The 14,901-nt window shown below is 47.9% G+C and overlaps 1 protein-coding gene across 8 annotated transcripts in view; it reads right to left on the bottom strand.

Annotated features, from left to right (window-relative positions):
• KDM5C (lysine demethylase 5C) overlaps positions 1-14,901 on the bottom strand; it is a 30,493-nt gene extending 15,592 nt beyond the window's left edge. For 5 of the 8 annotated variants that reach the window (XR_012127510.1, XR_001849986.3, XM_017641170.3 and 2 more), the window contains exons 1-12: positions 14,416-14,901; positions 10,464-10,541; positions 8,148-8,270; positions 7,667-7,837; positions 7,023-7,157; positions 6,174-6,297; positions 5,882-6,063; positions 4,690-4,848; positions 2,885-3,004; positions 2,597-2,755; positions 1,827-2,008; positions 1,580-1,742 (exon numbers count right to left, since the gene is read on the bottom strand). Coding sequence is in view for 6 of the 8 variants with exons in the window: in XM_017641170.3 (XP_017496659.1) it covers positions 1,580-1,742; positions 1,827-2,008; positions 2,597-2,755; positions 2,885-3,004; positions 4,690-4,848; positions 5,882-6,063; positions 6,174-6,297; positions 7,023-7,157; positions 7,667-7,837; positions 8,148-8,270; positions 10,464-10,541; positions 14,416-14,565 (1,746 nt within the window). In the remaining 2 variants the exon portion in view is untranslated. The remainder of the gene's footprint in view (positions 1-1,579; positions 1,743-1,826; positions 2,009-2,596; positions 2,756-2,884; positions 3,005-4,689; positions 4,849-5,881; positions 6,064-6,173; positions 6,298-7,022; positions 7,158-7,666; positions 7,838-8,147; positions 8,271-10,463; positions 10,542-14,415) is intronic. The other 3 variants (XM_037010387.2, XM_017641167.3, XM_017641168.3) reach the window with 2 other exon arrangements.

Genomic DNA, 14,901 nt, shown 5'->3' on the forward strand with positions numbered 1-14,901 from the left:
CAGCTACATATATGCATCTTAGTTGTCTTGAATCCTTAATGCGAATCCTCCTCTACTCTTACAATTTTCCTTGATGTTGTGGGCAAGGATTGATGCTGTGCTGTGGGTCAGGGAGAAAGGAGTCTGAGGAAAGGCCAGACCCAATGTGTACTAATGAAGAGCAGAACTGAAAGGGCCCTTGATTATCTTCACATCTTGAGTCCAGAAATTCTTAAATGTGGAGAGGTGGAGAGGAAAATGGATCTCTCACCCCCAGCCCTGGACTAGAGGAAGATGGCCTGAATGGTTGTAAGATGCACTTCCTTTAATTCCCCAGATCCTGTAATCCTTGGTTAAGTATCATTAAAATATATAATAAAAAATTGAACTCACAGGGTATATGATGTATCAAAAAAAGGTGAAAATGAGGTGAAGGCATGAAGAAATCTGGGTGAGAACCAATGATCCAGTCCAAAGCCCTACTGTACAGATGAGCAGGGATCTCAAGGAGACATTAATGCAGTATGTACTGACTGCCTATGTCCCATGCATCAGACCAAATGGTAGCCAAAGCTTGGTGGGGGCAGGGGGTGGGGTGGGCGCCCAAGTGAAGGGAGTGGGGAAGAGGAGTAGCAAAGAATAAGACTCACAGCAGAGGTAGATAGAGGATGCACTAATTCCTATTCCTACAGGACTTACTGATATGGTTGCTTTAAGATCCACACCAGAGAAAACTGGCTGATATTCATCAATGCTAGAAAATTCCCAGGAATATAAAGTCCATTATGGTAAGCCAGGATGTATACCTAGCAAAACATTTTACAGGGTGGGAGAGACATCCATAGAAGAGGAGGACAGGATAAGCCAGAACTCTGGGTTCAACTTTTTTTTTTAATGTTGAAAGACACTGGCACCTTTAAAAAATAGTTACTTTTGTCTCTCAGCTTAACCGAGATATAAATGACATATATAATCATGTAAGTTTAAGGTGAAAATGCTGATTTGATGCTTACAACTTGCAAAATAATTACCACCACAGAAGTTTTTATCTGTTTAGTAAAAAAACCTACCCACTGCTCCAAGAAGGTTTACAATATGGAGAGTATGGCTGAGACTGCTACTTTTCCCCCAATATTCATTCTCACCTTTCATAACATGACCTCTGATTTGCAGCTGGAACATGACCATCCAGAATAAGAATCACATTTTCCAGTTTTCCCTGCAGCTAGATGTGACCATGTCACTAAATTATGACTAACAGGAGATGAATGGAAATGATGTGTGCCCTTAAAAGTAAGGAGAGTTGTCTTGCTCTGTCCTTCCCCTATGCCCTTCTTCCACTGACTGGAATGTAGATGTGATTAAGAAGCCATACCTAAGGTGCTGCCCTCAAACACATGGTCCAGAGGGCTCACCATCACACTATATATCAAGCTACTATTATTCTGGGTTTCTGTTAGAGCCATCAAACCTACAGCCCAATCAGGATAGACCAGGAATGAGATAGGGGTAGTAGATTCCAGATGATCACCATCACCACTACCACATAGGACATGACTAAATCATTCCTACCCCTCGTCCCTGTTTCCTGGGCACTCACCGGCACACCATGGGACATTAGGGTGTTGGGATTCATGAGGGTGACAAGTTGGTGCAAGAGGTCAGGCTGACTATCAAAGAGCTCAGGTGTCAGCTTCTTCATCACCTCTTCCAAATGTTCTGCTGCAAGTGAGGGTACCCCATACCAGGTCTTCGGCTCACCCCTGGCCAAGTGGAAAGGAGACACACAGAGTTGTCACATCCGTGGCCCTGTGGGAGCCTCCCTGGCTCTCCAAGGCCCTACTCACCAGTGGAGGTAGTTAATGGAGTAACTCCAGTGATCTTCAATATGCCAGCAAAAGGCTGAGAAGACCATGCCCACATATAGCCAGGGCACCTTCATGCCAGAGATATCTGCATTGATGTGGCACAGTACAGACTGCTCCAACACCGGCATCACATTCAGGTTCCAACCACTGGTAGCATATTCCTGGCAGGTCAGGTGTTTGTGGAAAGGGGATGAGTGTTATGCAAAGGAGCTAACATCTTTAGCTCAGAGAATGCTGAGGTTACAGACCTTTTTGAAACATCTAAGAAATATTATAAGGTGTTGCCTTCCTCTACCCCAAATGCACACACACAAAATTTCACTTCACTTCAATTTTAGGGACATTTACAGATATACCCACACACCAAAATACCTGCAAGTTAAGAGAGTTTGTGCTGGACCAATATGCACCCTTCCTCTGAGACAGACCTGAACCCTCATTTTTTCCTGCACATATAATCCCAGTCCCTGAACACATCTTATGAATGAACCAGGTATTCATATACCTTTCATTTAATTTTTGTAACAGATTTGTAAGGTAGATAGAGAAATATTCTACAAATAGCCAATCTCATGGCTGGAGAGGCCATGCCAGATACTAAGCTGTGTTCTTACATGTACTACCTCATCTTAGTCTCACAACCACATAAGGTTACCCCCATCCAACAGAGATACCAACTCTTTCAGACACTGAATGACTTGCCTGATGAGCTCACACAGCTGACATATAACCATCAATCATCCACTCACCTTCTCCTCGGGGGTTAGGTGCCGCTTACTGTCGCTGACAGGGAAACCACTGCCAAATTCTTTGGAATGGATATCAGCCCCATACTCAACAGTCACATCTTCCTCAATGCTATTCACCAGCCGCCAGAACTCCTTCTCCACAAGTTCTGTGGGCACCATCTGGGGAACAAGGGTCGCAGATGACCATGGCCCATCATATCCTGGCCCCACTGACCTAGGAGAGCTAAGACCATTAGGTACCAACACCTGTGACTTAGCCTGACACTACCCCAGCGCTCCATCACCTACGTGCACAGGCATGTTGAAGTAATCAGCTTTAAAGGAGTCAGCCATCTCGCCAAAGCTCTGTAGAGTGTATTCCCGGGTAGCCTGCTCAAAGCCAAAGGCTTCAGGGGGGCGCTTACACTCCTGAAACCCAAAGGAGAACACATCACCAAAAAAGAGGCACAGAGGTAAAGAATCTTCGAATGCAGAGCTGGAATATGGGATAGGAGTAGGAGGGAGAACAGCCCTAGGTCTGTACTCAAGGCAGGCAGGCCTTACTTTATAGCTGCACCTTTTTCTCCTACCAGTTCAGCTTAATTAGTCTTTTCACTTCCCACAATGCACTGTACCACACTTTTGTTCTTCTCTTCCTAGAGGACTTTACTATCTGAACAATGGGCTCTGACTTAAATATGCTATCCTATGTTCTCCCACCACCAGTTTTGCTCTAGACTTTTAAAATGTGCGTTTACATAGGGTGCTCACGGAAGCTTTTTTATGCCTAGACTGGAACTACTGATCTGGGAAAATGGCACTGAATATCCTAGTAGCTCAGAGGATGGGAAACAAAGCAGCGAGCTTCAGCAGTCTCAAATCTGATACTACTGATGTTCTTTAGTATCTCAGGAGACAGTACATGGGTCTACCTCACTTTGTACCTACATTCATGGTTTTAGATAAGAGCTGTATGTACTCTAGAGTCAGACACACCCTCTACTCATGCCTGCAATATAAATGTTCACCTATCCATTGGCCCACACCACTTAGAAAAGAGGGCCAAATAGCACTTGATGGTGTTTGTCATCTATGATACTGTGGGTATCCAAACTCCTCCCCCAAGGGAATCTCTACCACTACCAAGGCCATTATGCACTGCCTTGGTCTCTTTCCTCATCTGTGTGTGTGCACATGCACACCTGATCTCTACGACCAGAAGTGAGTCCCTAAGAAAAGGACAAGAGACTATCAACGTCTGCTCTCTAGAAACCCAGGGAAATGTAGATGACTGCTCAGAATTCAGGTGAAGGAAGGAAGCTTATGAAGCAAATCGGGCAGACTTCCCAGGCCTCTTAACCCTCTCTGCTGCTTCAGCTGCTCTTCTTACTGCTCCTCTTGCACTAGCTACATTCTCTCCCTATACCCTTGCTCCTGCATTCCTCCACCCCCCATCAAGAATGCCTACCCACCTCTTCTTGTTAGTCTACATCACTGCAAATCAATCTAATGATCACAACAGAAAAACAATAATTATTATAGCCATATGATGGACCCCCTATTAAGAAAAAAAATCATACCCACAAATAAATTTAATAAAGAAAATTAACATAAAGTAATAAATGAAATATACAGTAAGATCCCAACCTTGTTAAGCATAGCTACACAAGTAAAACAACAAAAAGATGAGAAGAAAATACACCAGACTAGAAATCAACAGAACTTAGAAATCAACAGAACAATTTCTTCTTCATATTCCTATCCTCCAGATCTCATTCCTGACCCTTTCCTGATTGCTACCATAGTCATTTTCCTCTCTGAAATTCTACACCTCAGTTTCTAACACACAATTTAGCATTTGATTACACATCATCACATACAGTCTGTCTAGTCATGATTCTCACCTCCCCAGGCAGACTGGAACTCTCAGAGAAACATAAGCAAAGACTGAGTCTCCTCCTCCTTTCTCCCAGAGCTCCACCCAGCCTAGCCCTATCCCAGGGATCCAAAACAAGACTGTGGCTAAGCTAGGAGGCTGCTTTCAATTAGGCCAGATGAAGGAAGACAAGGATACTCTATGAGGTAGATATTAACTGGGATTGGGAAGGCCTTACCGCCATGACACACTTTGGGCACCGCCAGACACCCTTGGGAATCTCAGGCAGAGGAGGCAGCAGGCAGAAAATATGGTAGTTGTCATCACAGCCATCACATAGCAGAAGCTTGTCGTCCTCATCTCCACGTGAACACATCCGGCATACATATGACTCAATCTGCCAAGGGAGAGCGGCAACAACTCATCAAACTAAGCCCTATCTAGCCTTCAAACATCAGAGTCCTCTGGACAGTATCCTCATCCAGAGCTCTACATTATGAACCTGCAGCACTTACTGGCAGGATCATTCATGGCCCTGTAGAGGCTAGTCATGCCAGGTCTGGAGTTTACCTGCATGCACATACCATCTCCCCAAATAAACTGGCAGATCTGTGAGAGTAGTCATTATCATTCAACCTTGAATCCCCCAGTTTTATTCATTCAGTAAACAGTGAACACTTATATGTCCAACATTATGCTGGACTCTGCAGTACAGTGATGAATAAGAATGGCATCTGCCTTCTAAAGGCATACAGTACTCTGGAGACATGTGTTCATAAAAATTAAAGAGTGGTGTGGAAACTGCCAGCAGCAGCCCATAAAGGGTACTGTGGGAGCCTAGAGAAGGAAGCACTCAAACCAGATGAAGATAAGGAGGGATAGCCTTGAGGAAGGACTTCACTGAAAAGCTGACACTTGAAACTGACTGAAACCTGAAGGCAAACTGAAGTTCAGCAATGGGCCAGAGCACAGGGGAAAATACTTCCAGGCAGAAGACGCAGCATGTGCAAAGATGGGGGAAAGGAAGAGCATGGTGTATCTCAGGGAACAAACGAATATACCTATAAATAGTCAGTTCAGTGTGGCTATAGCAGAGGAGTGAGATGGGTAGTGCTGGGGAATGAGGCTAGAGGTCAGCAAGGACTGGATCATGCATGATAATGAGGAGCCTAGCCTTTATCCTGAAGCAATGAAAAGGGAGTCTCCTCTGACCCCTCCAGCAATTCCTGTTGGCAGCACTTGATCACCCTTTCTTGTTCTTTGTTTCCATTTAAGTTGGTCTTGTTCCCCAATGAAGTGAGCTACTACCTGAGAACAAGGTCCACCAGGCCCTTTTCTGCTTAATGCAACCTGGTCCAGTGCCATGCTGGGGAAATGCTTGCTGAAGGGACAAGAAGCGGAGCATTAAGAAGTCAGGGCTGGGTCCTTACAAACTGGGCACTGCTGTGGTTCCTCCGCAGCCTCATGGTCATCTTGGTGCAGGGCTCTGGGCTGTGACTCAGCTCCTCCTTGCCCTCCAGGAAGGTCTTAGGTGAGGCTGACTCCACCTTCATGTCCCCACCTGGCTCCTCCTTTACCACTACAGTCGGGGGACACTCGGGCCCTTCCTTATCTGGGAGAGAAAAGAGTGGCTCCAAAGTATAGGTCTTGAACAGTGAGGGCCCTGCCTCCTCTCCCCAGGTGAGGCCATCTTTCACAATGCCCTAGACTGTCAGGCCTCACCTTTCTTCCGCAGAGTCTTATCCTTGGCCATGAGGCCCAGGCCCATCATCTTGGGGCCTGCCCCATAGATCTGTAACTTCTTTAGCTCCGGATTCTTTTCAATGTCTTCCTCCGTGGGTTCCGGCTAGGAGTAAAGAAGGAAACAAATCAAGACTGCTATCTGAGGCAGACTGCCCCATCCTAAAAGACTATGTATCACCTGAGCTCATGCCAGGAGCTGATGCATAGGCAAGCCAGGGCAAGAATTCAGAGCTGCTTTTTGGAGACTGAGGGTAAGTGAGCTCCCTCCTCTGCCCTTTCTTTGAAAGGAATTAAGATGAAATTTCAATTTTCCCAACTATAAAATGAGAATATTATCTCCTACCTTACAGTTACAAGGGGGTTTAGGGATAACATAAAGAAATCTAACATATGGCACTACCAGTAAATGGCAGTGGCTAACGTGACCTGCTAAATTAAATGCTTTGGTGAGCCCACAGACAGTGTCTATCTTGTTCTCTGTTGTATCCCCAGTGCCCAGAAGAATGCCTGGCACAGAAGCTTCTGCCTGAAGCTAGGATACAGGTGTAAGGAGAAAAAAAGAGTTCTACCCCTATGAGCTGAGTAAGTCAGGAAAGAAACAAGGCAGGCAAGAGCACATGTAGAAAAGATACTGTTTATGAACAGATCAAGACTCAGCTCAGAAGCTCAGCTGAGAGTGGAAGAAAGAGCAAGAGTAAAGCCAGAGAGAGGCATACTCCTGGCTCAGAAGAACTCAGAGAAATGAGATTGAGTAGGGAACACAGGCTTGATAAGAGGGAGGGAAAGGACTCTTTTCAACCCCAAAGCTCTCAGAAGGAAAGGACTTACATCGGGCTGCAGTCTCTTGGCCCGCCGGCCATAGCTGTTGAACTTGGAAGGCTGCACAGATTGTCGAAGGGGGATGCTGTGGGGTTTGTATTCCTTGTCCTTCTCCTCATTATCAAATGGACGTGTGTTGCACTGCTAAGGACAGGTAAGAGGTAAGAGTCAGGACATGGGGATCGAGCCTCCAACAGCAAGGACTTCCTCTATCTTCACCCAACAGCAACTAAAGGTCGCACCCACCTGACCCACACCAATAGGCCCTGCTCAACTGGGCTTTACCAATGACACCAGCACACACTTTGGGAATTCTTCTCATGTCTTTGCTTATGCCCTTTCTCCTTCCAACTGTCTCCCCAACTAAATCAGACTCCATTTCTTCCCAGCTCTCACCAACTAACAAGATCTCTCCCTCCTCTGAATTCTTCTATCAGTTAAAACCTTGTCACATAACAGACAGTGGGCTGGCTCTGCAGTTAACTCCAGGACCTTTGACCCTGGGCAGTGTGGGAAGAGAGCAAGCACCACTAGAAAAGAGAAGAGTCTAGCTCCCAAGTCTCCAGTCCTCTCAACCAATTCCATTCAGAGTAAGTAGAAAATATGCACCTGGGACAGGGAGGCCTCTTTCCACCCCAGCCTGGCATCCTTACCACCAGGTTGGCTCCAGACTGGTACATTTCATAGGGGTAAACGATGCGTTCATAGTGGGAGCGTAGCAGGGACCCAATGTTTTTGCCTGGTGGGTAGTTGAGGCGCTGAGCCACCCGAGCCCACCGACGGTCCTTGCAGATGGCTTCATAACCACCTTCCTCCACCACGATCTGCAGGGACAAGCAGGAAGGGACATGAATGTGCTGTGTGTATATACATGAAGGAGTAGGCCTGCAGAAAGGGCAATGAAGACAACTCCAGACCCTCACTTCACTGGGGGCTACCCACTCCTGCCACCACCACTGAGATTCAAATTGCAGTAAGAAATGCCAAGAAGTTCTGATGACAGCTTGTGTGCTACCAGGCTGTGTTCCTTCCACTGCAGCCTAGAGATCCAATATCCAAACCATGGGAGCCCCCAGTGAACCAAGGATATTAAGGTGTGGTGTGGGGAGGAGTTTGAGAAAAACCTGTTCTTACTTTACTGAGGCTGTAGAGATCCAATATCCGCCGTTCTACATTGGGAATCTTTAAGGCAGAGCCCTGGATTTCCCAGAATTTGGCAATCTGGTCCAAGTAGTTCAGTTTCACTCTTGTCTGGGCCTGGAGAAGAAATTGCTCAAAGAGGCTGACCTCCCCTTCCACCTGCCCCCAGACTTCTGGCCTAATCTTAAGGGGAGGAAAAAGGGTACACAGCAGCCCACTACCCAGGGCCTCTCAGTGAACTAGATTTCAAACTCTAGGCAGTGCTTAACCCACCTGTCTCTCATCTCCACGATGTTCTAGTCAGTAAGATAAGCCCAGGGTCCCAAAACAGAAGACTGGGCTACAACAGCCAAACCTTTACGCATACTCCCTCTCAATCTCCCTAACAGGGATATGTGAGTCCATCACCTTGTTTACAGAGAGCCTCTGTTTCCTCAAGTCACACAGCAGGTACCAAGAGATCTGAATGTCAAATAACTTAAGTTTTAACTTTCCCTCTGTCATTAATTTGCTGTACAGCCTTGAGCAAATCAGTCCTACTCTCTTAGATCCCTGTTTTCTGATTATAAAAGGGAAATAAAGTAACTCCCCAGTTCACTTACCCAAGAAGGGTGGACTAATTAGAGGAACACTGAAAGTGTTCTGCAAACTCCATAATCGTATCCATGCTCTGGGCATGTCTCAGAGATCGCAAGCTCCAAAAGAGCACACTCACCTCTTCTTATGCACCAAAAAACTTGTTCCATGGTGGCTGAAGAGCGAGAGTGCAGGGTAGAGACAGAATGGCCTCAAGAACTAAGAGATGATAAGCAGCACTGGCACCTGGCCAACCCAGAACCCAACGGAGGCCAAGGATCCTAGGAATAAGGCATGTGCCACACTTCCCTGAAATCTCAGTAAACTAAGAAGGGCTTCCCAAGGCCCCAAGTCTATAACCACCTTGCCCTGGACAGAGGGCCTGGTTCTAGGGAGAACTAGGTAAGTCACTACCATTCACTAACTTGCTCAGATCCCATTAGGGGGAATAGGAAGAGTTCTCTCTGTATCATAGACAAATAAAACTAAATATTAGCAGAACGAAATGACCTATGGCTCCTTAGCTGGGAGAGCCCCAAGGGGCCAGGAACTTTAATTCCCTTCATTTCAACCCCTTAGCTTTCCAACTTTGGCCACGTCCCTGCTCCTTCCTGTCATCTGCCAGCACTATCTGTCTATAAAACCTGCCCCTGTCCCATGCCAGGCAACACCCTGTCCTACTAACCTGGTAAGATTCATTCCTTTAAAAATATCTTGTACCCACCTATAAGAGATGATTTTTGCCCTGATCAGAACAGCACCTAGACTGACTCTAGAGCAGTGATTCTCAATGGGGGGCCAATACTAACCCCCAGGGGACATTTAGCAATGCCTGGAGACATTCTGGTTGCCAAAACTGAGAAAGGGCACTACTAGCATCTAACAAGTGGAAATCAGGAGTGCTAATGAACATCCTACAGTGCACATGACAGCCCTCCACAACAAAATATTATTATCTGCACCAAAACGTCAACAGTGCCAAGGTAGAAGAACTATGAGCTTATAGGTCATGGGTCTTCACTTGGGCCTAACAGCACCCCCTAAGAGATTTAGTAAGGCTTGTGGATACATAATAATGCGGGAGAGAGGTGGTAGCGTATTTCTAACCTACATCTTCCATGGGGAAACTCCAGTATTTTACCTGGAACTGGCTTCAGGGCACCCACTCTCTTACCCCAGGGCATTCTCAAGCCCTTAATGGAAAAACCTCACTTTTCCATGCAAAGGTCAGGGACTTCCTCTACAAACAAAAGGGAGAGGGCAAAACCTACCTGTCTGACCTACCCAAATTTGTAACCATTCCAGCCTCCACACAGACCAATTCTTCTGTTATTCCTGCCCATATACCTCACCTAGCACCATAGAAGGAAAGTAGGAAGCACAGGGCTAGGTGGATGAATTGGATAATGAGGCCACATTCAACTGGCCAAGTCCTGTATTTCCCTTTTGTTGATCCAGGCAGGGTAGGTTAGTTGACAGGGAGCTTCAAAAGTAGCACACCTTTGTGGGAAAGGGATATCCTCAGCCTTTGAGCTATCAGAACAGATGCTAAATGCCCCTGCTTTTTTTTTTCAGAGCTCTAAAGCTTCCTCCATACCTTCCATGCAACTTCACAGAAGAGAGAATGAAGGCACAGTTAGGTAAAGTACCTTAGCCAGAGAAGGTATGAAGAAGTGGGATCAGAGCTCAAGTATCCATTCTCCCAACCCTGCCACCACCTACTAGTCTTCTCACCTCTAGTTCATTCAGCCTCTGGATTCGGGGAGTAAATCTGAAGTTGTCCACTTCTACAGCAAAGGGTGGCTGCCAGTCCTGAGCCGGTATGGAGGGGAAAGGGAGTTGGGTTATTTCAGCACAGTGCAAGATCAGATGGCACCAATAGCAGCTCAGCACCCCATTCACACCTTCCCAGACATCTAGCCACCCCAGAACTTTTAACCTGGCAATTACCCAACCCACTACTCCCCCGCCTCGCCCCCTAGAAGTCACAACTGCACCTTCGCAGCACCTCAAGTCCACATCCAGTGCCCCAGGCACATGCCCTGCAAAACTTGAGTCCCTCCCTACATCACAGTGACAGAATTTCAAGAAAGAGTTGGGGCCCAAAACACTTGACCCAAACTCTCCCTGCACCCCTTATTAGCCCCTTGTCCCCTAGGCATGTGATATAGGACACACAGTCTGGAAGTACTGGAAAGCACATAGGCCCTGGAGTCAGAAGACCTGGGTTTCTGTTCTAGCTCCACTACTTACTAGCTATGGGATTTTACCTCTCTGAACCTGTTTTCTTATCTGTAAGATGGGAACATGAACTCTTGCCCTGGCTTCCTCATAAGGCCAATATGGAAAATTAAACTGGTTTTCAAATGAAAATGTTATTCAAAGGAGTCATCATTAGGAATTGACATTTAAGGCTGACCCCACCACCCAATACACATGCAGGATAGCTCAACCGGCAGTAAAGGTTTGGGCCTTTAACGTCTGTCCTCTCAGTTTAAAGGGGATAGACTGAGACAAACACTGTAGGGAAGAGCAACAAACAGGGACCAGGAATCTGCATCACTCAAAGGTCTGGACAGCTTCCTGTGGGTCTTTCTCAAACACCTGCCAGGTACAGGAAGAGGCACAGGAAGAAGCCCCAGAGGGAAAAGTGCTAGGATGGCTGATTGTGGTGGCAAAGAATGGTAGGATCTGGGGAGGAGGGAAGTCAGGGAAAGATAATGAAAGTGGGGGAGACTCTGCCCTGCCAACTGGAGCTTGCTGTGTCCTGCCCAGAGTGCAGCTGTGGAGCATCCCCTCCCCAAGGCCCTTCCCACTAAAACTTCCCACGCAGTCCGCTCTTCCCCAGAGCCCTGGGTCCTGCTGGAGAGGTGAAAAGAACCTAGAGTAACTTACACCAATACCCTCATTTTACAAATGGTGAATGCAAGGCCCAGAGAAGAAATCACATGCTGAGTTAGTGGTAGAGCCTAGATTAGAACCCGTGTCTTCTGACCTCTGGTCCAAGGCTCTTGGCACTACACCAGGCTACCAGTGTTCATACACACATGCATATGTATGGAAGGGGTGAGGAGGGGGAAAGTAAAAGAGAAGAAAAACTATTGGCCTCTTCTGCACATCCACTTATAGAAAAGGAGCCACAGATACTCCCATATGCACACAAACTCCTGCCTCCCCACTTCACCAACACCCTCCCCCACCCCGCCCCAAGTCCTGTGTTTGCTACCTGGGGCTCAGGGAAGCAAGGGGGAAAAAAAAGAGAGAGAGACTTAAAAGTGGTATGGCTTAAGCCCAGGTAAGTTTCCCATGCCCTCTAGCCTTCATCAGCAGGGCACTCCCCTCAGTGCAGGGAACCCAGGTAGAGAAAGGTACTCAAACCCAAAACTCTGGCACCCTTCTTTCCTGGCGAATCCTGTTCTAGATAAGAGTAAGTACAACATCAAGCAACCTGACAGGAAATGGCAGAATCAGAATCCTAAAGCAGGAGCTGTGGGTGCAAAAGACAGCTGGGGAAGGTCCAGCAAACTTTCTTGCCTGGCTCTCCCTAGGACCTATGAGTGACCTCATCCTGCCTTCGGTTCCATATACCTGCCTGTGTACCAAATATTCAGTATGTCAGTATTATCAGGATGGTGATAAAAAGTTTGGCTACCTGATGCTGAAGCAAGGCCCTTCCAAGCTTCCCTGGGTACTAACACTCTTTTCCCACCCATCTTCCCCAAGACTAGCAGTCACCTGTAATCACCCTTCCTCAGGCAAATTTCCAATTTCCAAGCACCCACCTATGCACATGTTCCCCCCTGGGCCCAAGTACCACTTGGGTGAGGGCTTCAAATTCCAACTAGAAGGCCTGGCTCCCTAAAGGCAGCTTAGGAGCAGCCCTACAGGAGGGTAAAAACCAGACCACTACCAGAGAGCCAGGTGTCTTGGATTGAAGTACCTGTTGGGGTAGAGAAGAGAAGCATAACAAAGGATGGCCCCCTGCAGGTCACACACTTACTAGGGACATGTCACTCCCACCACTGCCTTAAGCTCCCCCAGCAACACCTGCATAAGGCCCGCCTGCCCATAAGCCCAAGACAGAAAAACGGAAATTCAGGTCTCTACCACCCCCTACGTCAGATATGCCTCTTTCCCACAGGCCTACCTAACCCCTTCAGTGAGTGCCTCCTTTGAGGCTGCCCAGGACTCCTGCCTCTCCTTTCTGCTAGCCTTCCTGACCTCCCCACTATCCAATGCCACTCCCTCACCATGGACAAGGATACCTCAGACATCTGTGGCCAGGCTTCAACAAGGAAGAAATTAGCTTACCCAACACCTCCCAGAGGATCCATCTGAAACCAACCTAGATCTGTGGCTGAGCACCAAAAAGCACCACCTTGAATAAGGAGGTCTGTGGTGCCCTCCTCAGGTGGCAGTGAGGCTTCCCTTCCTTTTCAGCCAGGAGACACACACTCAAAAACACCCTGTTCCAGACAAACTCAATTCCTGCCCTTCGGAATCCCATGTGGCGACAGAACAACACACATTATCATATCTCCTCCATGCCAGCAAAAGGCAGCCTATCCTAGCCCTTGGGGGCCTTCTCCTGGCCTGAAGCCAGGCCTAGAAGCAAAGATACGACCTTTGTCCCTCACCTCTAGGATCAAGTGTTTAAGGAGGCAGACTTCTATAGCACCATTCTTTTTTGGGGAGTCCAAGAATACCCTATCCTCTGGGACTTCCTATACTCTGGGACAGGGAAGAGTAGAAATTTGAGGAGGACTCATCTCCCCGTCCAAGCATCTCCACAGAAATATATATATATGTGTGTGTGTGTGTGTGTGTGAGTGACTGGTCCAAGCATCTCCACAGAAATCGTGTGTGTGTGTGTGTGTGTTGGGGTGGGTGGGTGGGGGATATGCAGGAAAGGACATTGCCTTCAACTAGGAAAAGAAGGAAACAATTCCCTGAATCCACCTCAAGGGAAGCAGATAGTACATCCCCTGTGAGACTGATTTCCTGACTGGTCTACCAGGCTAGGATATTATAGATGGATCAGTCTGGCAGGGTGTGAGTAAATATGAGTCAACCCAAAGAGGAATAAACCAATGACCACATCAAACACCTTCACAGTCACAATTACCACTTATCTAGTACCTCCTACACACAGACTAGTTAAATCCAATTCTCCCAATAACCATCATGGGACCTATTTCACAGGCTCAGAGATCACTTTACTTGTCCAAGGTCACACTGCTGGTAAGCTGTGGAATGGAGTTTTGAACTCAGATCTGTCTCCTTTCAGAGCTGTGATCTTTCTATTACACCACACTGCCTGCCTTAAGAGAAGTGACAACAGTAAATGGGAGAAAAGCCTCACTAAGTACAGCCTTGACTAGGATGGTCCGGGGTAACTAAGATATGTGCGACTGTGTGTGAACTCTCCACGACCCACTAGGCATCCCTGTCTTGAACCTTACCAGGAATTATTCTGAAAGGTGGGGTGGGAGGAGGGGTGCGTTTCAGATCCCAGGTCACTTGGGGGCCCCATCACCCCTTCTCCAACCTGCGCCGCATCCCACAACGGTCCCAGCTACCCCACTTTCGCACATCTCAGCTGCCCACTGACCCAGGCTTCTCCGCCGGCTACCCTAGTTCTTCATTCCCGGCCTCGCCGCCGGCGACCACGCGCCCCGGGCCTTACCGCGGGTGGGCGTATCTTGCAAATGCCCGACTTCTCAGCAATGGGCCTGATTTTCGCGATGTAGCCAAGAGGGTCTCGGAACTCGGCCCAGCTAGGCTCGAACACCGGGCACTCGGGCGGCGGTAGGAAGTCGTCGGACCCCGGCTCCATGGTGGGTTCCAGGACTGGAGGGTTCGGACCGCCCTTAAGGACTCATGGCGGACGCCGCTGTATGAAGCCGAGGCACTGCTTGGTAACTAGGCCCTACGCGGGGCGGCCGCCGCCCGCCGAAGTCCTGGGAAGCGTGTGGCTGCCGCGCCCTAAGAAGCTCAGGCTGATGCTACTGCTACGGCCTCTTCGTTCTGCTCCGTTCCTTACAAACTCTGCCGCTGCTTCACAACAACAGCAGCCTCCACTACCACAGTTACCTCCCAGCCGCCGCGGGTTTCAGCGCTGCCGCCGCCATCTTGGTTTGTCAGCGTCTCTCCCCCGCCCCTCACCACAACA

This window comes from Manis javanica, chromosome X (assembly GCF_040802235.1).
Source record: "Manis javanica isolate MJ-LG chromosome X, MJ_LKY, whole genome shotgun sequence".
Classification (NCBI taxonomy): domain Eukaryota; kingdom Metazoa; phylum Chordata; class Mammalia; order Pholidota; family Manidae; genus Manis; species Manis javanica.